Source organism: Natrix helvetica, assembly GCF_964273705.1.
Source record: "Natrix helvetica genome assembly, chromosome: 1".
In the NCBI taxonomy this organism is placed as follows: Eukaryota; Metazoa; Chordata; class Lepidosauria; order Squamata; family Natricidae; genus Natrix; species Natrix helvetica.
In genome coordinates, this window is record NC_138548.1 from 243251804 (window position 1) to 243273279 (window position 21476).

General features: G+C 40.7%; 2 protein-coding genes across 6 annotated transcripts; both read left to right on the forward strand.

Annotated features, from left to right (window-relative positions):
• Window positions 1-35: 35 nt before the first annotated feature.
• ANAPC11 (anaphase promoting complex subunit 11) lies at window positions 36-2880 on the forward strand (the record flags this gene model as incomplete). 5 transcript variants are annotated; one of them, XM_081935804.1, is made up of 4 exons in its annotated part: window positions 36-163; window positions 712-825; window positions 1990-2129; window positions 2224-2880. In XM_081935804.1, the coding sequence occupies 2 exons, from the start codon at window positions 2021-2023 to the stop codon at window positions 2367-2369; spliced, it is 255 nt and encodes an 84-aa protein (XP_081791930.1). In that variant the 3' UTR covers window positions 2370-2880. The 5 variants fall into 5 exon arrangements, with proteins under 5 accessions (XP_081791930.1, XP_081791929.1, XP_081791932.1 ...); XM_081935806.1 differs by having other exon boundaries at window positions 43-163; window positions 744-825; XM_081935805.1 differs by lacking the exon at window positions 36-163 and adding an exon at window positions 368-433.
• Window positions 2881-7232: 4352 nt separating this feature from the next.
• On the forward strand, window positions 7233-9505 carry NPB (neuropeptide B). Its single transcript, XM_081946717.1, has 2 exons — window positions 7233-7917; window positions 9201-9505. The coding sequence occupies exons 1-2, from the start codon at window positions 7648-7650 to the stop codon at window positions 9327-9329; spliced, it is 399 nt and encodes a 132-aa protein (XP_081802843.1). The 5' UTR covers window positions 7233-7647; the 3' UTR covers window positions 9330-9505.
• The last annotated feature ends 11971 nt before the right edge of the window (window positions 9506-21476 follow it).

Genomic DNA, 21476 nt, shown 5'->3' on the forward strand with positions numbered 1-21476 from the left:
TACACTTCCGGCCGCGCTATACCGGGGACCGGAAACGGATGAGGCAGGATATAAGGAATGGAGGGGTGGAAAGAGCGTCAGCGGACAAGCTTGATTTCGTGAAGGAAATAAAAGGCTGCCTTCCCTTGGCCAGGCTTTATAGGAGCGGGGCCTGCGAGAAGAAGTAGGGGTGGCTAGAGAGGGCGGGGACCTCCGATGGGGTGGGGGTAGGGTTGGGAAGAGCTGAGTTTGGGCGCGAAGGGTGATTGTGGGGGAGACGGGGGACGACGACAATAAAAGGGGCGGGGCGGCGGGTGGAGCTTTCCTTTAGCCTCTGGCTATGGGGGGACGGGAGGGGGAGGAAGAAAGGCAGGCGGCGTTCGCAGCTGGCCTCTCAATTGCTGTCCCCCAGTGACGTGTTAGCCTTATCTTTGCGAATTTACAACTTGATTAGGTAAACCTGGGAATGAATGTGGTCGTGTGAATTCATCTAGTCTAGTCTAGTGTTCCGATCCTTCTCTCTCAACCCGCTGGCAGGAGTGCATTTTTTGTTGTTCCTCCGTTGCCTCCCTGTTTTTCCTAGTGTCGTAATATCAAGCGTTATAAACAAAGACAATGGGATAGTAATATAATATCCAGTTTTAGAATTGCCCAGAATGTTTCATCTGACTAAATAATAGGAGAAAGCAAAGGTAAAAATTGAAAATGCGAATTCGGCCCTTTTCCCCGAAGGTGGAGTTTAATTAAACAATCTTGGTTTTAAGTTTGCAATATTAGAGCAAGTAAAGAAAAAAATGTGATGGTGAAGCTGGCAATGAATGAGAAACCTGCTACGTTTTACTGAGGGTTAGTATTAGAGAGTCAAACTATTTTTATAGTATTTATAATGACATGATTATTTTAGCGTTTAGCTATCTGCATGCAGTAAAATTGCATCAACTGAGATAAGTTGTAGGAAGAGTTTTTCCATTATATTCGTTTTGGTGAAAACGTCTTTTCTTGAGTCTTCTTTTAGTAAATGATGTGTCATAACTTTATAATTAACTAACCATATAGTGAAAAACTAAGCTCCATTACATTTTAGATTCCATGATTATTTTTGTTCTACAATTATATTTTACTCTTTTATTCTTATATGCATTTCATGTTTCATGTTTTACAGTCTTTTCTAAAATGCTTAATACAATTTTAAAGAATTTAATACCTAAAGCAACTTTATTTTTTATTCACCTGTGCTAGTTTCCTAATTAAACATCCAGTTTCAAGCAAAAGAGGGGTGAACTTTAAAACATTGTGCAGGATAGATTTCCTATTTTAATTCTTCCCCCCAAATACTCATAAAAGGCCTTTTGAGAATCAAGTTTCAATTGCATCTTATTTAGCAACCTTTTAAGATTTTTTTTCTCCTGTGTACCACTAAAAGGGTATATGAAATGTTGTTTAATGGAATTTAAGAATTATCTCAGAGACCTCTGCCAAGTAAGAGACAATCTTTGTGCCATCTTTTAATTTGTAAATGCAATAGATATTTATCATGCATTCATCATTTACATAGACATTTACATACTATTCAAAAGAGACAATAAAAAAGGAAACAAAAAGACCAAAACACTTCCTCCTCATCAGCAATCAACATCCAGATAAGCAGAGATTAACACCAGGATTAGTAGCAGACCAACAATCAAGAGATAAACAGTATCCCACTAATCAACAAGAAGAAAACAGTCCCATCAATGCACACAGGCAAACTACTATAAACAGAATGCAAATCCTATTCCTTCTGACACTGAAAATGTTCCCTAGCTGAATATTGAAGCTTCTGCAAGAAAACAACCAAGGAGTACCAAGTTTTAACTGTTAGCAAGAACAATGGCCCAGTATCTCTTATAAGCTATGAAGCTGTGTGTAAAATAATGCTATTTTAAATAACAGTTTTTCGTCTTTAAAGGGACTATATAAAAAGCAACAAAAGAAGTTGCAGTTAACCTTATTTTTTTTCCTGCCTTTCAGATACTATTCTGACCTTAGAAGTCTGACTACAATGAAGGTGAAAATTAAGAGCTGGCATGGGGTTGCTTCCTGGCTCTGGGTTGCTAATGATGAAAACTGTGGCATTTGTCGAATGGCTTTTAATGGATGCTGCCCTGACTGTAAGTATTAATCTTAATTTGTGTGTGTTTGTGTGTGTGTCCTCCTAAAATGAATATTCCTTTGATTTTGCCCTATTAAAACTTGTGTTTTCAGGTAAGGTGCCTGGAGATGATTGTCCTCTTGTGTGGGGACAGTGTTCACACTGTTTCCACATGCACTGCATACTGAAGTGGCTTAATTCTCAACAAGTTCAACAGCACTGTCCAATGTGCCGACAGGAATGGAAGTTCAAAGAATGACTCGGGCACGATTTCTCCCCCAGCTTCCTTTGGATCTCATGGATTCACAACGCTTGTTGAGATTCATCCCTTTGTGTCCCCTGAATATTATACATACGTTCTGAGTTGCCAGAGTTGCCAACATCAATATAGAATCAAGGAGAAGAAAACTGTTATTATATATTGCAATATTTTCTCAATGCCACCATCCTATAATACAGATGTCCCAATGTATGGTACTACCAGCTGAGCTCTCAAAGTCTATAAAACGCAAAGAAAGTGATGACTGTTGGTATGAAGGCAACAAGTAAGCAAACCTCCAGTTTCAATTTTAGCAGTCGATTGAAATGAAATAGGATTATTTGTGTAAGATAGATGTCTCAGTTGTATTTTTATTAAGACTATTGTTTTAAATACTGTTGTAAAATGTGTACTTTCAACTTCAACGTAAAACACCCAAATCTCACTTTTTTGTGATGTGTATTACTGATGCCTTGCTTTAGTAGACAAATAAAAATTCTTGACTTCTTGACCCTTTGTAGTTTTAGGCCTCAATTTTAACTTAATAATATGGGATCGACTTGTTCAAAACAGAGAAAACATTTCTACTAATATAAACTCTTGATTTAGATCTAAAAGTTGTCAAGGAGTCCATAGTTCAGGCTTGTGCCAAGCATTTTTGCTGCACATTTGACCTGCATTACAATAATTGTTTATTAAATTTTTATTCTGCCAAACTCAACAATACCATGAGGATTATAAGTGGATGTATTAAAACATCTCTTAACTTGCTGGCTTCCTGTTCTGAGCCATATAGCACTGCCAGCCTTATGAAGTGAGAAAATACTAGTGAGCAAATACAGAAAAATTATTAACAACAACTACCAATGCAATGCCAACCTTCCTCATTTATCAGCAGGAAGACTCAAATCAAGGAAACCCCCACTGGCACTTGCACAATATTGGGCCAACAACTGTTAACATCAGTTCTTAATGGAAAGCCAAATGATTCACTGAACGCCCAGTTATAGGAAGACGCATAAATGACTCCTCAAAAAAGATGCTAGGCTTTGAACGACCATGTCAGCGATGGACAATCCTGAATAGGATTTGCACCTCACATGGCTTCTGCTGGGACACGCTATATAAATGGGGTGTAGTATTCTCCCCTCAATGTGACTGCAGGATCTCACCTCAAACTATAGTTCATATTGTGACCAGCTGTAAAGTTATATAGTGGTCCAGTATCTTGATTTTTTTAATATAAACAATGCTGTGCTTCAATAGTTAAATGGCCTAGACTAGTGATGGCTAACCTTTTCCAGTTGGAGTGCCCAAAACACACATGCGGCCAAATCCCCAAAATGCAATGTGCACACACTCCCATGTATGCACTCCGCCCCCACACATGCACTCAACCCCCCTCACATGCACTTGTGACCCTCTGCATGTGCCCCACCCCCCATGAATACACGGCAGAGACCTGAAGACCAGCTGGCCGGCGGGAGGCACATGCATGCACCCTTCATCCCCACACATGCACACACGTCACCCTGCATCCCACCCACCCCCACAGATGCTCAGCAGAGACCCAAAGACCAGCTGGCCAGCAGAGCTGAACTGGGGCAATGGCTTGTGTGCCATCAGAGAGGGCGTTGCGAGCCACTTCTGGCATGTGTGCCTTAGGTTCGCCATCATGAGCCTAGACATTGACTTTTGGACATTTTTTTTTACATTTTATTTGGTTCTACTAATCTAGTTGAAACGTTAATTTACATTGTTGGTCCATGTACGGCATGCCATACTTGTCCCAGCTTCTGTCAACCTAGCAGTTTGAAAGCACATAAAAAATGCAAGTAGAAAAATAGGAACCACCTTTGGTGGGAAGTTAATGGTGTTCCCTGCACCTTTGGCGTTTAGTCATGCCGGCCACATGACCACAGAGACGTCTTTGAACAGCGCTGGCTCTTCGGCTTTGAAACGGAGATGAGCACCATCCCCTAGAGATCATTTCTACAGGGTGATTCCAATGAGTCATTCCTTGCAATGCTCCTGGCCTGTTTCAACCCACATTGTGATTCTTCAAGTTTGGTTCTAGCCAGGACTGCAGCTATCCGTGGCCAATTCTTTTTTCGGTTAAACAGAAAGATGATGGAATAAAACGTATGAGAAAGCCAGCAATATTCATGATCTTTTTTCAATCTAATGATTATGGCAAAAGATTCCCACATGAGCTTAGTTTAGTAGCTATGCAGCGATAAACCAACTGTTTCTGATGTTTCATCCTCGTGTGGGTGCTAATCATTGCTGGATATGCCACCCCTGCCTTCAGTGTGCAATTGAAACCCTTTATGGTATGAAAATGAAAAAGTGATGCTAACTAAATAGCCATCAAGGAAAAAGTATCCATTTAAAAGAACAGTTACCCACCACTTTTGATGAGCTCCGGGATCTTCCACAGCATGGAGAATTGTGCTTTTTTTTGCCACAAATATGACACCAGGGTCTTGTAAAACACAACAGATCACTACAATTAACTATAGTCTAAAAATATGCTCTTCCCAATGTTCCCCAAACTTTGTCCTCCTGAGCAAATTTTAATTAAATGAAAATTGTATTTTTGTACCTGCCTCTGTTTTATTTCTAGCTGTAAATAGACCTCATTTTAGTTTAGCTGCTTTTCTGCTTTCTATAGGAGTTATTGCCCGGCTTCAGGCAATAACTATATTTCCATGTTTTGGAAATATATTTCTAAATGTATTTGGAATATAATGTATATAAATGTATTTGACAGCCATGCTTTGATTAATCATTGTTGGCTAAATAAAATTTAATTGACTAGTATTCACACAACACTAAGTTCAAGAGGAAAAAATTCTTATCAGGGACTACAATTTGGAGGAGGGGCAACTAAGGGCATGTAGGAGAAAATTTAAGTGTTGAGATAAAGGAACAATAGGTGTGAAGTTTTACAGAGGCTTAACACTGTTACACTACAGCTTTTGATGGCTAAGTATTGATGAAAAGTCATTTTCTAAGTTGATGGTTTTGTTACCAAATTGTGATGAAGAATGTGGATTTCTGCAAGATTCTGCATATTCACCTCTGCTAAGTCACACAATGTAAGTGACTGTGTGTGGCTTTTGAAATTTCTGCAATTGGAAATAGCTGAAAACTGGCAGAGTGATTTTTATCTTTGGAGAATGAAAAACACAATATAACTTAAAATACTCATACAGTTTATTATTATTTTGGACTGCTATTGGGGCTTTGCTTTATAAATTGTATACATTTTGTTATACAACAATAAAACTAGGCATACTGTACACCATATCATTGATACATGGGTTATTGCACTACAACTAAACTGGATTAGGAATTTTTAGATGATCCAGATAACGTAAGAGGGCAGCAACAAACACTATCTTATTTGTAGAAGAGCCATGTATGGTAGCAAAAAACAGGAAGCTGGTTTTCCAACTAACAATTCTTTTTAAGATACTCTTTTAAGGCAAACATTCTTTTCATGGACTGAAATGAAGTGAGCTTCATGGAAGATTAAGATTATGACTTTTAATAAAAATTGATAGCTGGAGAAGGTGCTACCAGGGTTCCTGATTCATATTCTCCTTAGTAATTGATCAGCATTTTACTATAGCTGTGAACCACCTACTTGAAAGAACAAACTTTTATTCTGTTAAAATTAAAAGCATTATTCTCACCATCCTGTTTTAGCAAGAAACAATTGTCCAGTCCAGAATCAAGGATTGCAGTGCAGATAGCCTTTGATTTACAACAGTTCATTTAGTAACCATACAAAATTACAATGGCACTGAAAAAAGTGTCTTATTACCATTTTTCTCCCTTTTACAACCCTTGCAACATCCCCATGGTCATGTGATCAAAATTCAAGCACTTAGCAACTGGTCCATATTTATGATGGTTGCAGTGTCACGGGGCCAAGTGAACAGCGAAATCAATGGGGAAATCAGATTCACTTAACTATGTTACTAACTTAACGAATGCAACTATCCACTTAGCAACTGTGGCAAGAAAGGTTGTAAAATGGGGTAAAACTCACTTTACAAATATTTTTAGCAATATAAATTCTGGGCTCAATTGTGGTTGACCAAGGAGAGTTTCAACCTAGAAATAAGGAGAAATTTTCTGAGTTAGAACAATCAACTAATGGAACATAAGTTGCCTTTTGGAAGTTGTGGGAGCTTCATCACTGGAAGCTTTCAAGAAGAGACTGGATTGCCATCTGTCAGAAAGCATTTAGGGTCTCCTGCTTGAGGGGAGGGTTTGGACTAGATAACCTAAGGTCCCTTCCAACTCTGTTAGTCTGTGGTTGTTGAATACTACCTGTATAACAGGCAGCAATAAATGTAGATATTTGCACTGCAAATAAACACAATTGCGGAAAGGGCTTGTCAACAGCCTGGTTAACCCCTTTTTAACCATCAGAACCACTTGAAAAAAAATAGATTTTAAATTGTTTACACATGGAGATTTGAGAGAAATAAAACACAAACCCAGACCACTTATCTATAGATTCATATGCCAAAGTCAGATTTCGTTGCCAATGCTGCTAAAGCTAAATAATATTGGGGAAAGATGTGAGAGGGATATGGACTGCGTTCCCACGAGCCACAAACTATTCTGCTAACAAATCATCTTGTTATATGTTTCCAGTGCATCTACAAGTGCGGGGGGGGGGGCTTCCATGACTCGCGGGGTTCGGTTAGCGACGCGTGTTTGCTGCAACGTCGGTCGTTGAGGGAAGTGGCTCGCGCTTTTTCCCCCGCCCCCAGGGAACCTTCACTCTGGCCTCGTCCTCTCGACGGAGGAGCCAGCCCAGAGCGTCGTTCTTCGAGTCTTATTTCTTCCCGCCAAAGGAGAAACGGGAGGCGGACTTGTGGCGGAGCTCCACAACTCGCGAGGGAAGCCGCCGGAACGGACGCGGGGAAAAGAGCTAAACTTGCAGGGGTCCCCAAATTTGGCAACTTTTAAGACTTGTGGACTTCAACTCCCAGAATTCTCCAGCCAGCTATGCTACAAGTCTTAAAAGTTGCCAAGTTTGAAGACTTCTGAGCTAAAGCAAAACCAGCCGCCCTCCCCACCCGCCGGAGCAGGCAGCTTCCCTGCGGAGAGAGCGCCGCGTCACGTGCTCGTCTCCACCGCCCGCTCGGGGGCTTCTGAGCCGCCTGGCTGGTCCCCGCTCTCTGCCTCCCCGGCGGTATAAAAGGAGGCGCCCGATGGCGACCTCCCAGCCCAGCCGTTTCAAACCCCTGGCAGCATGAGCGGACCACCGACCCTGGCGCTGCTCTGCCTCACCCTGGCCCTGCTGCTCAGCCCGCCCGCCGGCGCGTGGTACAAGCAGGCGGCCGGCCCCAGCTACTACTCGGTGGGCAGGGCGTCGGGGCTGCTCTCCGGCATCCGCCGTTCACCTTACATGCGCCGCTCCGACGACAACGGCGCTGCGGACAGTAGCGCCGAGGACGGCCCCGCCGCATCCTCTCTCGCCATGTCCGAGTCGCGGCAGAATTTCGGCGGGCTGCGCAACCTGGTAAGAAGCTGCTCCGGGAATGGGACGGAGAGTAAACTCGGGGGAGAGGGAAGATGCTTAGGGGCGCCCGTCGATGAGCGTGAATCTTTATTTTATTCATTTATTTATTTAGTCACTCATGTACAAGATAACAGGAATAAGAATAAACATGAATAAGAACACAGGGAATGGGTACAAATAAATGGGGAAATCTTGTCTCTGATGCATTTACTTTATGTTCAGTGGTCTATGTTAGCCCTGTATTGCATTTTATTTTACCATAATATGTACTATAGCAGCTCCATTCCCAATTCGTAGTTTTCCTCATTTCAACCAAGTGAAAACAACATAGGAAATCCGTCTAGAGATTCTTGGTCATCCAGCTCGTGGTTGTCCCAAAGGTGCGTTTTTCAAAAGGCAACTGGACTTTTGTTCCTTGAAGATTTTTTTTTCGCTTCACAACCAAGAAGTGTCTTCAATTGTGACTGAAGAAACTTCCTGGATGAGAAGTGAAATGACTTCAAGGATAAAACGAAGTCCAGTTGCCTTTTGGAAAACGCATCTTTGGGGTAGGAAATTGATAGCAATGGAAATTAGGAGCAAGAAGCAGAGATGGTTAAATTGATTCTTTTATCCAAAGAAGAGATCTAACCTTGCTCCTATTCTGAAATTGCTTCCGGAATTTGTGCTTGCAATGAAACGAAAAATGAAACTTTGATTTTGTCTTTGTTAACTTAAGATGGGCTTATTGTTATAGAAATGGCTTGTACATACTGTTGTGTAAAAGCAGAAAGTTGTGGTTGTAGTGTTATCTTCTACTCTGCTAAAGAGAGTCTGAAGTCGGTGCCTTTTTCTTTCCTTTTCTCCCTGTATATTATACCTCCTTTCCCTTCCCCTTTTCTTAGTTTTTCACTACTTTTTTCTTTGTATTTTATACTTTGATAAACTAATTAAAAATCTAATTTTTAAAAAAAATTATGAGCAAGAAAAAATCTTAGCTCTATTAAGCATATGTATCATTTATTCATATTGCATCACCATGCAAGATGTACTTCTCAGAAGTACCATAAATTCAGTGCCGTTCAGTGGGGCTTACATTCACTTAAAGTGGCTCTTGGAGTATCAGTAGAATTGTTAAAAGCCCAGGGAGACCAACAGCCCCAACTTCCTCTCCAAGAAATCTATTACATAAAAAGTCCATAGGGCATACTCCCAAATAAGTAAATGCCCTCGACAAAGGAGGCTCAGGTGGAGTATCTGCTCTTGCACTTATCTTTTCTTCCTGTCTTTTGTCTTTTCTCCAGGCAGTGTGTGTGAAGGAAGTGGCTCCAGAACTGCAAAGCTGCCAGCTACTGCCTGGTGTGCCCAGCGTCATTCAGTGCAAGGCGGATGTCACTGTCTCTTTGGACCCCACTGACTGTACTACCCCATGAGACTTGAGCAGGTGTCCTTCCCTATAAGTTCTATGGAGGTACCTGGAGGGGGGGGGACAGGAAGGCAAGAGATGGGTTTACTCTCTGTGTCAATGGCGGTTGGAGTTGCAGGTGATGAGGAATATGGTTTTATTTGTATTTTTTCTGCATCTGTTAATAAATGTGTTTTAAAAGGCTCCGGTGACCACCTGTTTCTTGTATCATAATTTAAAAAGCTCAACACAGCAGCTGCAAGAATTCAAAGCTTCTGCAGGCACAATGGGTCCCAGAAAACAGAGAGAGAGAAGCTCATTTTGAGGCTAAAATCCTTATGCACATTTGCCCAGTTGCAGTCTGCAGCAGCGTACTTCTTAGCAAACAAATTCATAACAGTCTGGCTACAGTAAGGTATCATGGTCTCTATTGTCTATCCCCCCCTCTTCTCTGCCAGATACAAACACTTGAATAATAATAACATAGACAATAAACATAGCTTTTCCCTGGTTTGCTTAATCATTCCTTTGTTCGCTGATGGATGGAGAACTGTTTGTTGGAATTTGGTAAGAGCAGAAAGGCCCTTTCCTCTAAAATCTAAATGAACCCGTGAAATTTAAAAACAGCCCAGTAATCTCCTGCCAGGATGCAGATGTATCTTTGATTTTAAAGGAAATACTTCTTTCTATAAAAAAAGATTTCTGGATATTTTTGATTGATATCAGCGGCCTGATAGGGGAACCCAATCTACATTTGTAGTGCCCACAAACTGCAATTGTTCTCCAGGCTGTCTGACATAGAAGGGCCTTTTCCACAATACTTGTGAACTGATTCTTTACAATGGGAGAAGCAAATCAAAGGGCATCCTGCAATAAAGAAATCAGCTTTGGTTCCCATCCTTGCTCTCCTAATTGGAGGATTGGGGAGGGGGGGTTGAATAGTTCTCCATCTCTATCCCTCTGGCCTTATAGAATTCTACAGTGTCTGGCTTCTCTTTGGAGGCACATTGACTGAGCCTCTGATTGCTAAAAGATCTGAAATAGTGCCTTACATCAATTATGAAGATTTTCCTAGATTAGTTTCTACCAGGGGTGAAATCCAGCAGGTTCTGACAGGTTCTGGAGAACCGTAGCAGAAATTTTGAGTAGTTCAGAGAACCAGCAAATACCACCTCTGACTGGCCCCAGAGTGGGGAGGGAATGAGGATTTTGCAGTATCCTTCCCCTGTCACGCCCACCAAGCCACGTCCACAGAACCGGTAGTAAAAAAAATTGAATTTCACCACTGGTTTCTACCTCTTGACCTTGTTACTGTGAAACCTGGGGACTTGTCAGCTTCCTAGGTAGTCCAGACAGGAAACACAACAAGACGAACTATTTCTATTGTATTATAAGGCTACATAAACAGGGCTAGCTCACTGCTCACCCCAGGACTTCCATTCTGAATGATTCAAGGTTGATTCAGCCTTCCATCCTTCTGAGGTCGATAAAATGGGGAGCCAGATTGTTGGGGGGGGGGGAAATGCTGACTTTGTAAACTGCTTAGAGAGGGCAGTAAAGCACTACGAAGCAGTATATAAGTCTAAGTGCTATTGCTATCTTGGAAGTCTGAAAGTACACATTTGTACTATCTGATTAGTTAGAGCAGAACCTTTCTAAGTTTCTTTCTCTGCCCATTATTCAGTTGAAGGCTCTTTCCCCTTTTATCTGACCATTCCCTAGGCAGCATCCCCTCCCCCAAGGTCATTCTCACAGGGAATAGACACAGACATAAAACAGCATCTACATACTGTCTAAAAGAAACAATCAAAAAGGGAACCCTTAAAAAAACAAAACATCTCCCCACCAGCAATCAACACCAAGATTACTATCAGGCCAACAGTCAAGAAGTGAACAATACCATAATCAAAGAGCCCAACAAAACAGTAAAGAGCCCAACCAAAAAAACACCTAGACCACTCCCACCAAAACTAACAGGGCAAGCCACTAGATTAGAATATAAATTGAAGCAAACCCCACTCCCTGCTAGCACTGATAATGTTACCAACAGTAGTTTCAGTAATGAAACATCTGCAAGAAAACAAGCAAACCCAGAGATCACCGAAGGCTCCTCTTCATTCTCACATTCCATTCCACAAAAATGTATCACAAGAACAGAGATGTTGAATTTTTCACTGTTTTACTGTGTGAAGTAGGTTCCTGTTTTCCCAAGAATGTGAAAGCAATTTAGGTTTAAATCTTGGGCATATATTAATTTAGGAGTATGCCTTGCTTACTTAGGTAGAAATAAGTTTGTTATGGATGTACCCTCAGTGTTTGCCATATAAAAGTGAAGCTGCTTGCTCTTAAAATATAGCATGCCCTGAAATTGCAGGCACATAAAATAGATTATCTCATTTAATCAACAGTTTCATTATTATTATTACCATATGTTGAAATAAACTAGTGAGAAGGATGAGTTCTAGGGCTTAAGGAATGCTGTCAAGCAGAACCTGAAATATCTACGTAATGTTTAAAAGTGGCAGACCTGCTCAGAGAAGAGCCATTGCCAGGAATGGAGGTTAGGAAGAAGATGAGAAAGCCAAAGAGCTTCCCCCCAACATTTCAAAAGCAATATTCAGTATTGCTTTTGAATGGGAATAGAGTGAATATCTAGTGAGGGGTAGAAATTAAGTGATTGCTTAAACACCTTGAAGTAATTCTAAGAAAATCTAAGTAGTAAAACCTGTGAAGGAAGCTGCTAGCCTGGAGCTAACTTTGTTTTTCTGGGGGAAGGGGATCTTTTTCTGTGTTCTAAAGCAGGAGTCTCCAACCTTCAGCATTGGCAACTTTAAGACTAATGGACTTCAACTCCCAGAATTCCTGAGCCAGCAAATTGGTAGTTGAAGTCCACAAGTGTTAAAGTTGCCAATGCTGAAGACCCCTGTTCTACAGCCATGATTTGTTTAATAACAAGGGAAATGCTGCACTGAGTGGTACACAGTGTAAGCTTTCAGGATGCTAGAGATACACCCCATTCTTACATATTGAAAAGGAATCAAGATCCATGTTATAATTTTATGTATCATTCCATTATGCAACGATCTATTTCCCTTTGCTATCCAAGTATCCACTTATAACACTTAAGAAACAAAATGGATCTGTAGTACAAAGAGAAATGTTATTTCTATTGCCTTTGGTGGTTTCTCATAATGGGTGCTTCCCCAGAAGTAAAATAGGATGCCAAGAAGAGGTTAATTATGTTATCCTGAAAGAAAAATCCTGAATGATTCCTAGAAAAAAGCAAATAAAAGCATACTGATACTAATGTAGGAAGTTACCACCCAGCCCTCTCCCGGAAAAATGAAATATCCTAGGAAATATTGAAAAGGCAGAATATTATATTTTCCTGGATGTGAAAAAGGGAGAAACACATTTTAAACACAAAGTAAATTCCTGCAGCTTCCTGCCTCCACCCACTTTGTCAATGGGCCATTAAGAAGGCCAAGCTAGTCCACTTTACATAATAAAGAGTTCTCCCCTTCAGTTCCAGGGGGATGGGATTAAGGCAGGATAATATTGGCACTTTACTCAACTGACCACATGGCATCTGAGAACTCTGAGAATTCAACCAAACCTGGACTCAGCCTAGAGAGTTGCCCCTGCATGGGCCCATGTGAGTCTGACAACCAATCAGAATACATTTCTTACACAGGAACAGGAAACAGAGAGGTGGGACTGAACAGGTTATAAAAAGCCTAGCAAGCCCCTCCATCGGCCCTTCTCTTCTTCTCCACCAACATTGAAGCATGTGATCACCTTTTCTGTTCAGGACTCAGGCCATGTGATCCTGTCCACCATTAAAACCATCTTTCCAAGCAGCCTCCATGTCTCCAGTGTCTTTTTCCCCACTTGGAGCTGAACCCAGAAGGACATTTCTTCCAACACTAACTATACAAAGTAAAACTGTATGAATGATGGAAGAAATGGTATGAGAATGCAGTCATTTTTTTGACATCAGTGTGTTTATAAATCTATGACTGTAGACCTTGGGACCAGTGGTGGGATTCAATTTTTTTACTACCAGTTCTGTGGGCGTGGCTTGGTGGGCGTGGCAGGGGAAGGATACTGTAAAATCTCCATTCCCACCCCACTCCAGGGGAAGGTTACTACAAAATTCCCATTTCCTCCCGATCACCTGGGACTCGGGAGGCAGAGAATAGATGGGGACAAGGCCAATGAGAGTTTGTATTTACGGGTTCTCCGAACTACTCAAAATTTCTGCTACTGGTTCTCCAGAACTGGTCAGAACCTGCTGAATACCACCTCTGCTTGGGACTCAATATACAAAGTAGGTGGAATTTATCAATAATGTACCAAGCTTCCAAGAAATAAAAAGTTATAATTTATAAAATAGTAACTCATTTATGTAATGCTGCTAAAAAATCCCCCAAAGGGATGCAGTTATTAGAATTTGAGATCAGTTTAAGGATCTCTTTTTCAAGTGACTTTATGGAAATCAAAAGGTGCTCCCAGGACAGTTGCTATTGTGTAGATTCCTTCTGATCCAAACCAGATTTTAATCTCTTGATGTCAGTTTATTATTAGAGATAGCTGAAACAAATTCATAAACAGCTTCACACTACACTGGTGTTTATTTTGATATTTTTTCACTATGAAATTCATTTTGCAAAAGCTGGAATTTACCAAAGCTCACTTAATCTTTCCCCTGTGCTCATCTATCCTTTAGATTAGCCCTCTATCTTTGAGATTAAATTTTTATGGGGACCCTCCTAGGTAGAGATCTATCTGAAACAGCAGATGTAGCTTCTTGTAACAACACTGATACAGATATTTGCATCAGGATTACTGTGTAGGATCTATCTCAAAGGATCCATGCTTATAATTTTCTAGATACTTTTCTAGAATTACATCACATTTGCTTTTATATGTTCAAGATATATTCCACTGCAAGGATAGTATTAGAACTGTTTTAATTTGTAGATATCTAGAATGTATTAATTCCAATGTGGTAATATTGGAAGCCAGAGGGAGAATCCATCAACTGATGGTTTCTTTTCAGCAATTCAAGGAAATCAGCTTACTGCCAGTGGCTTTCCTGCATCTTAACTAATTAATTATTTAGCCATTTCCAGATGAGAGATTGGTGGCCAGGTGGGAATAGGCGTTGAAGGTAATGGAAGAGGATCTAATAAACTTCATTCCCTCCCTCAAGGGTCCTTCTGTTTATTGTAATTGAAATGTAGAGACTGATATGGAAGAGAGAACAGGGTCTTATTAGTGAGAATTGTTCTAACCCCACTCCTCATGAAGGGAGCCCCAACTAAAGTATAATTCAGTACTTGAAATGCTCAGGTGGATAAATTCTTTGTATTTGAGCCAATAAAATGAATTAATAAATATAACCCCCATAGTTATTTTAGTGTTTTGGATTTCACCAGTCATTTCCATTCATTCACCCATCGATTAAAATGGATTTTAAAACTAAGAGGAAGAAAAAATATTTATTCCCATACCTCCATAGATTCCATTTACTAATGCCTCAAAAAGAATTAGTTTGACATAATGACTAAGATACTAGCCTAGAAACTTGGAGACTATGAGTTCTATTCCTGCCTTAGGCATAAAGTTTCTAGGCTAGCTGGGTGACCTTAGGCCAGCTACTCTCTCTCTCAATCCAAGGAAGAAGGCTATAACAAACTGAAAAATCTTGCCAAGAAAACCAGGAGCTGCCCAGGCAGCCACCAGGAATTAAGTCTGATTTGAAGGCAGAAGAAGAAAATGCACTCAAAAACAGCTGAAGACCTTGATTGAATTCGGTCCTATAGATCTCATAATACCAGGAACAAGCAATAAAAGCAATTGTCCTAGTTCAAATTGAGGTTCTTGATAACAATTCTGCATCCTACCCTAAGTCCTGGCTTCATGTTGCATGCATTTGCCTGGTATGCAAATTCAAAATCCTCGCAGTTCCTATGCAGGGGAGATTAAAAGATGTTAAGCTAATCTTTATTTGAGGCAAATTGCTACTCAGAAGTCAGGAAATGTGTGAGATAAGAATTCTTTCAAATGGAAAAAGCACCTCAAGGATTTAAGTATTTGAGTATGTAAAAGAAAGATTAGTTTTGAATGCACCACATATTGGTTCCATTCTCTAACAAACCATGTGGATCTAGAGTTGCTTTTGAAGGGACCCAGGAAGGATCCTTGTATGGCAAGGCCTTTAGAACTATTAGGGAGAAGACAAACAAGGGCTGAAATTAAAAGTTTGCCCTAACTTCTCAGAGTTTTCAACAGTCCCAAGAGGAATATCTTCATTTATAATTGAATCCTCTTCCAGAGTTCATAGAAATCTCTGTACCCATAACTGCCCTGCAGAGAAAAGAATTTCATTTGAGGGTTAATAATACCCACCAAGGAAACTATTCCTTTCTTGCTGCCAGTAAAAAGAGCACACCTTAGGAAAATTTATGAAAGAGGAAAAAAATGTTTCACACTTTTTACCCTTACAACTATCTCATCCCATTGCTCAGCTGCAAATTGGTTTGGTGTTGATAATCAGCCTCTTGTTCAGCTGCTTCTGATTCTTCATGGGATGGATTAGGTCAGTAATTGCTGCTTTCAGTTTTTGCAGGTCATGCTAGTTATTGGTGCCATCTTGTCTGTTGCCTTTGATTTTTTTTAAAAGCACACACTTCTCCAAACTTCATCTAGATTTGTTTTTGCTGTCCAAGATACTCCCTAGGATTTTCTCCAGCACCATAATTCAGAAGCACCAATTTTTCTTCATTTAGCCTATTGGATGGTCCAGCTTTTATGGCTATGTGTTACGGCTAAAGAGACCATGACAAGATGTACCTTTCTTGACAGTGTGATGCCTATACTTCAATATTTTGTCTAATTTGCCATAGCTCTCTTGCAAATAGCAGGGGTTTTATTTATCCCTGTAGATTTTTGAGCCCAGGAAGACAAAGTTCTTCCACTACCGTGATTCATCCGTGATGAATTCTCACTAGTAGATTACTTTTTAAAAATTGAGCCAACTGGCTTTTGCAGTCATCTTTAAACAAGGTATTTTTTTAAAGCCTTCCTTGCTTCCAGTCACCAAAGTGGTTTTTTAAAAAAAACAATTTTATTTATTTTTGAACAAAGACAAACAAACATAAAAAAACCAAAACCATCTTCCATTACAAATTGTAGAAAGTTTGTCAGTTGGTTACAGTATTTCCATGCATCTCTTCCATGGTCATCACCTGCTTTTCATATCAAATCGCATATTTTAAATTCACCTATATTCATGTATATCACAATTATTATATCTTGACCTTAATTTGACTATAATTGTTTTTACATCCTTTTATATATAATATTCAAAATCTAGAATAGGATTATAAAATAACATTCCATTAAATCATCCTAAAATCAACCAATCTTTATAACATATTTTAGATAAGGCTTTTAAACGTCCTCTCATATTCTCCATGTGTTGTTTATATAAAATTTCATATTATCAAACTAATATATCTATATGTATTGTTATCATTATTAGTCATTATTTAACTATAGCTATTGTCACTTCATTTTATACATACTACTAGTGAACTAAAGTGGTTTTATCAGCATAAGTGAAGTTAACATGTCTTGCTGTAATGTTAATTCCAACTTCTTCCAATCCAGCATTTGCATATGTTCTGCATATAAGTTAAATGTCAGTAAATAACCTTGACATACTTGTTTCCTAATTTGAACCAATTTGTTCTTCTAACATTTCATCACTACTGCTGTGAAAAAGAATAGGTGCTATGCAGTTATGTGCTCCTCCTTTGCAATGGAGTTGAGGAAATCACCATCTGCAAATAGAAGAGCACAGAGCCTTTTCTGTATTAATTATCTGGTCCTCCTACTTTTGTAAATTGTGAGCAGTTTTGGGGAGCTACCCGTATTTTTCGCCCTATAAGACGCTCCGGAATAAAAGACGCACCCAATTTTAAAGGAGGAAAATCTAGAAAAAAAAGATTCTGAACCAAATACTATAGTAAAATATTTTATATCAACTGTATAAAGTTAACAGCAGTTTAAGAACAATTTTATGTCAACCATGTAACACAGGGGTGTCCAAACTTTTTTCAAAGAGGGCCAGATTGGATGAAGTGAACATGCTGGAGGGCCGAACATTTTTCCGAACATTCTTTGAACAATAACAATTAAATGCAAATGAATTATTTTATGCCAAGTTAATTGCAAATGGCATACTTTTCATTTCATAACATTAAGATCAACTGACAGCTGAGTTTTCACAATGTATCCATCTTTTCCCTGAAGACTCGTGTTTAGTACATTCAGATGCTTTCTTTCCTCTTTCCCTCTTACTTGTCTATCCTTCCTTCCACCCTCCCTTCCTCCTTCCCTTCCTTCCTGCCTCCCTTCCAGTTCCCTCCTTCCTCTTTCCTCCTGCCTGCCTGCCTTCTTTCCCTCCTGCTTATCTATGCTTCCTTCCTTCCTTGCACCTCCCTCCCTTCTGCCTGCCTGCCTTCTTTCCCCTTTCCCTATCCTCCTATCCTTCCTTTCTCCCTCCCTCCTTCCCTGCCTCCCTTCCAGTTCCATCCTTCCCTCCTTCCTTCTGCCTCATTCCTGCCTGCTTGCCTTCTTTCCTCTTTCCCTCCAGCGTGTCTGCTTTTCTTTCCTTCCTTCCACCTCCCTTCTGCCCTCCTGCTTTCTTTCCTCTTTCCCTCTTACTTGTCTATCCTCACTCCCTCCTCCCCTCCTTCCCTGCCTGAGCGGGCTTCTTGCATGGCCCCAGCCCTCCAGCCGGTGGCTCATCTAAAACTTTTAACTTCCCAATCTAGCGTTCTCCAACCACCCACCCCCAATCCGCCCGGATCTGTCATGCAGCAAAGAGATACAGTAGCTGGGCGCAATAGCAGCAATAGCAATAAGCAGATCCGGAGAAATTTGGGGTTGGGGGTGGAGAACGCTAGATGGGACACAATCAAACTTGATTCAAAGGCTTTGGCTCCTGAGATTGGTGCGCTGCGATCCAAAATGCTGGTACCACGATCGCTGCAGCGCCCGCTTTACCTGCCGCTTCCCGGGCGGTTCCAGGCGGCAGAGATCGTAGTAATAGCATTTTGGATGGCAGCACACCGATCTCAGTAGCCAAAGCCTTTGAATCAAGTTTGATTGTGTCCCATCTAGCGTTCTCCACCCCCAACCCCAAATCTCTCCGGATCTGGAGAGATTTGGGGTTGGGGGTGGAGAACGCTAGATGGGACACAATCAAACTTGATTCAAAGGCTTTGGCTCCTGAGATTGGTGCGCTGTGATCCAAAATGCTGGTACCACGATCGCTGCAGCGCCCGCTTTACCTGCCGCTTCCCGGGCGGTTCCAGGCAGCAGAGATCGTAGTAATAGCATTTTGGATGGCAGCACACCGATCTCAGTAGCCAAAGCCTTTGAATCAAGTTTGATTGTGTCCCATCTAGCGTTCTCCACCCCCAACCCCAAATCTCTCCGGATCCGGAGAGATTTGGGGTTGGGGGTGGAGAACGCTAGATGGGACACAATCAAACTTGATTCAAAGGCTTTGGCTACTGAGATCGGTGCGCTGCCATCAAGTTTGATTGTGTCCCATCTAGCGTTCTCCACCCCCAACCCCAAATCTCTCCGGATTTGGGGATCTCTGCGGATCCGGAGAGATTTGGGGTTGGGGGTGGAGAACGCTAGATGGGACACAATCAAACTTGATTCAAAGGCTTTGGCTACTGAGATCGGTGCGCTGCCATCCAAAATGCTATTACTACGATCTCTGCCACCTGGAACCGCCCGAGAAGCGGCAGGTAAAGCGGGCGCTGCAGCGATCGTGGTACCAGCATTTTGGATGGCAGCGCACCGATCTCAGGAGCCAAAGCCTTGAGGCACCTTTCGTTTGCAGGAGGAGGGCAGCTTAAAGCAGCGCCCCAGCAATGTGAGGAGCCGCTGCCACCGCCACCACCGCCTAAGCCCTCTTGGGAGCCCAGCCGAGCGGGAGCTCTGAAAGCGAAACCTCTCTCCTTTCCAGCCATCACGATCTCTGCAGCCCCCTCTTTGCCTGCCCCATTTTCAGATGACCCAGTGGCTACATTCGGCTTACAAGACGCACTCAGATTTTTACCCTCTTTTTTGGAGTAAAAAAGTGTGTCTTATAAGGCGAAAAATACGGTATATATGCAGCAGTTCAACTGAAATCTGAAAGAAAAACTGTCAATATCTGTTAATGGAGCAGCCGTTTCTATTGGAGTATCAATAATTTTCATATCTTGTGTTTAACCTGCATATAAGTATAAATGTAAAAAATAATACAGATAGTCCTCGACTTACAACAGTTCATTTGATGAAAGTTGCAACAGTACTGAAAAAAAGTGACTTATGTCTAATTTTCACAGTGATGGCCTTTGAAGCATCCCCATGATCATGCGATCAAAATTTGAGTGCTTGGCAACTGGCTCATCCTTATGACCATTGCTGTGTCCCAAGGTCATGTGTTCCTCTTTTGCAACCTTCTGGCAAGCAAAGTCAATGGGGAAACCAGATTCAATTAACAACCAGGTTACTAACTTATCAACTGCAGTGATTCAGTTAACCATTGTGTCAAGAAAAGTCGTACAGTGGGGCAAAATTAATTTAACAAATGTTTCACTTAACATAAATTTCAAGCTCAATTGTGGTTGTAAGTTGAGGACTATCTGTATAAAAATCCATACCCTCAAGACAAATAGCTAAGCCTTTCAGAACAAGTAATCCTTGTTTAGCAACTGCCTCATTTAGTGACCATTTACAGTTATGATGAAGAAAAAGTAACATTCTGAAAAATTCTCACATAACCTTCTCAGTTCCACCTGTTCTTTTTACGCCTCATTTTAAAGATCATGGCCTATCATTGCCATCATGTTTTCCCAGGGTCTTATTTTTCTTTTGACTCCTGAAATAAGCGCTTGGCCTTATTTTTGGGGAGGTCTTATTATTTTTGAGATGCAGGAGGTGGCGAGCATGGTCACCTCATGGATGCTGCTGTGTTGCAATATTTTCGGGGGAGGGCTTTTTTTCAAGGGAGGGACTTGAGCGCATGTGCTCAAAAGCCTTATTGGGCTTATTATCCAGGGAGGTCTTATTTTCAGGGAAACAGGGTAGGAGAAATTAAACATCTGATTTATTTATTATTATTTAGTCCTTTATTTATTATAGTTATTACAAAAACAATATTTCACTAGTTTGAATAATAACAATGCAAAATTTATTTTATACTGACACAGTATTCAATAAAAATAACTATATTTTTTAATGAAACAAGATGAAAAGACAATTAAAAACAGATACTAAAACTAGCCAATTTAAAGCCAGGGTGACTTAGCTCTTGAATATCTAGGCTTAAAAACAAAGCTGAGTTAGTTCTAGTTAGTACTTCAGTGGGAGACTTTTGAGTCTTTTGTGGAAAATTGAGAAGAACTGAGCATAATATAAGAGAGAGAAACCCAACCATTTATTCAACAATAAGTCCCAATTTTACAAGAATGAGGAATCCAGAAGAATGGGAAAACAAATACTTTTGTGGAAGTTGAGGGCTACAGAGGAAGAAACTCTAGGGACCTGATTTATTAGAAATGTTGGAAAAAACTAGGCAAGTCCTTGCTCATGTACATGAGATTATTTTGTTAGTCAAAACTGCCTAACTACTGTTTCAGGAGGGAAAAACAGAGCTGGGGAAATCCATTGCTAAGAAGATGGGATGTTGAGGTAATTGGGTGAGTTGTTCCTAATTAAGGATGGAATCTTGTAGTTTTTCACTTTATTGTGTTGCAATCTCATTCTTAGGACTGCCCTTGGCCTGTATTAGGAACAGGTAAATGAAGTTTCTATTCTTTAAACAGGATTGCAGGGAGCCTTATCTCTAGGCAAGCAGGGTCAGTTGATAGATTAGGCAAAGAAATGAGCTAGGTAATCCTGGTCACATCTGAAACAGAGGGAGGAAAGGGATGCAGTTTCCAGTTTGTTTGTTTTTACATCTGTTTTCTCCATCACATATAGTTCTAAGCAAGACCCAGAAATCAAAAAGCATCTGAGAAAAAAAAATCAGCTGCAACCACTTCTCTACTGTTGTCAAAAAACCCTCATAATTCAACCCTAAACCTCTTTAAAAAAA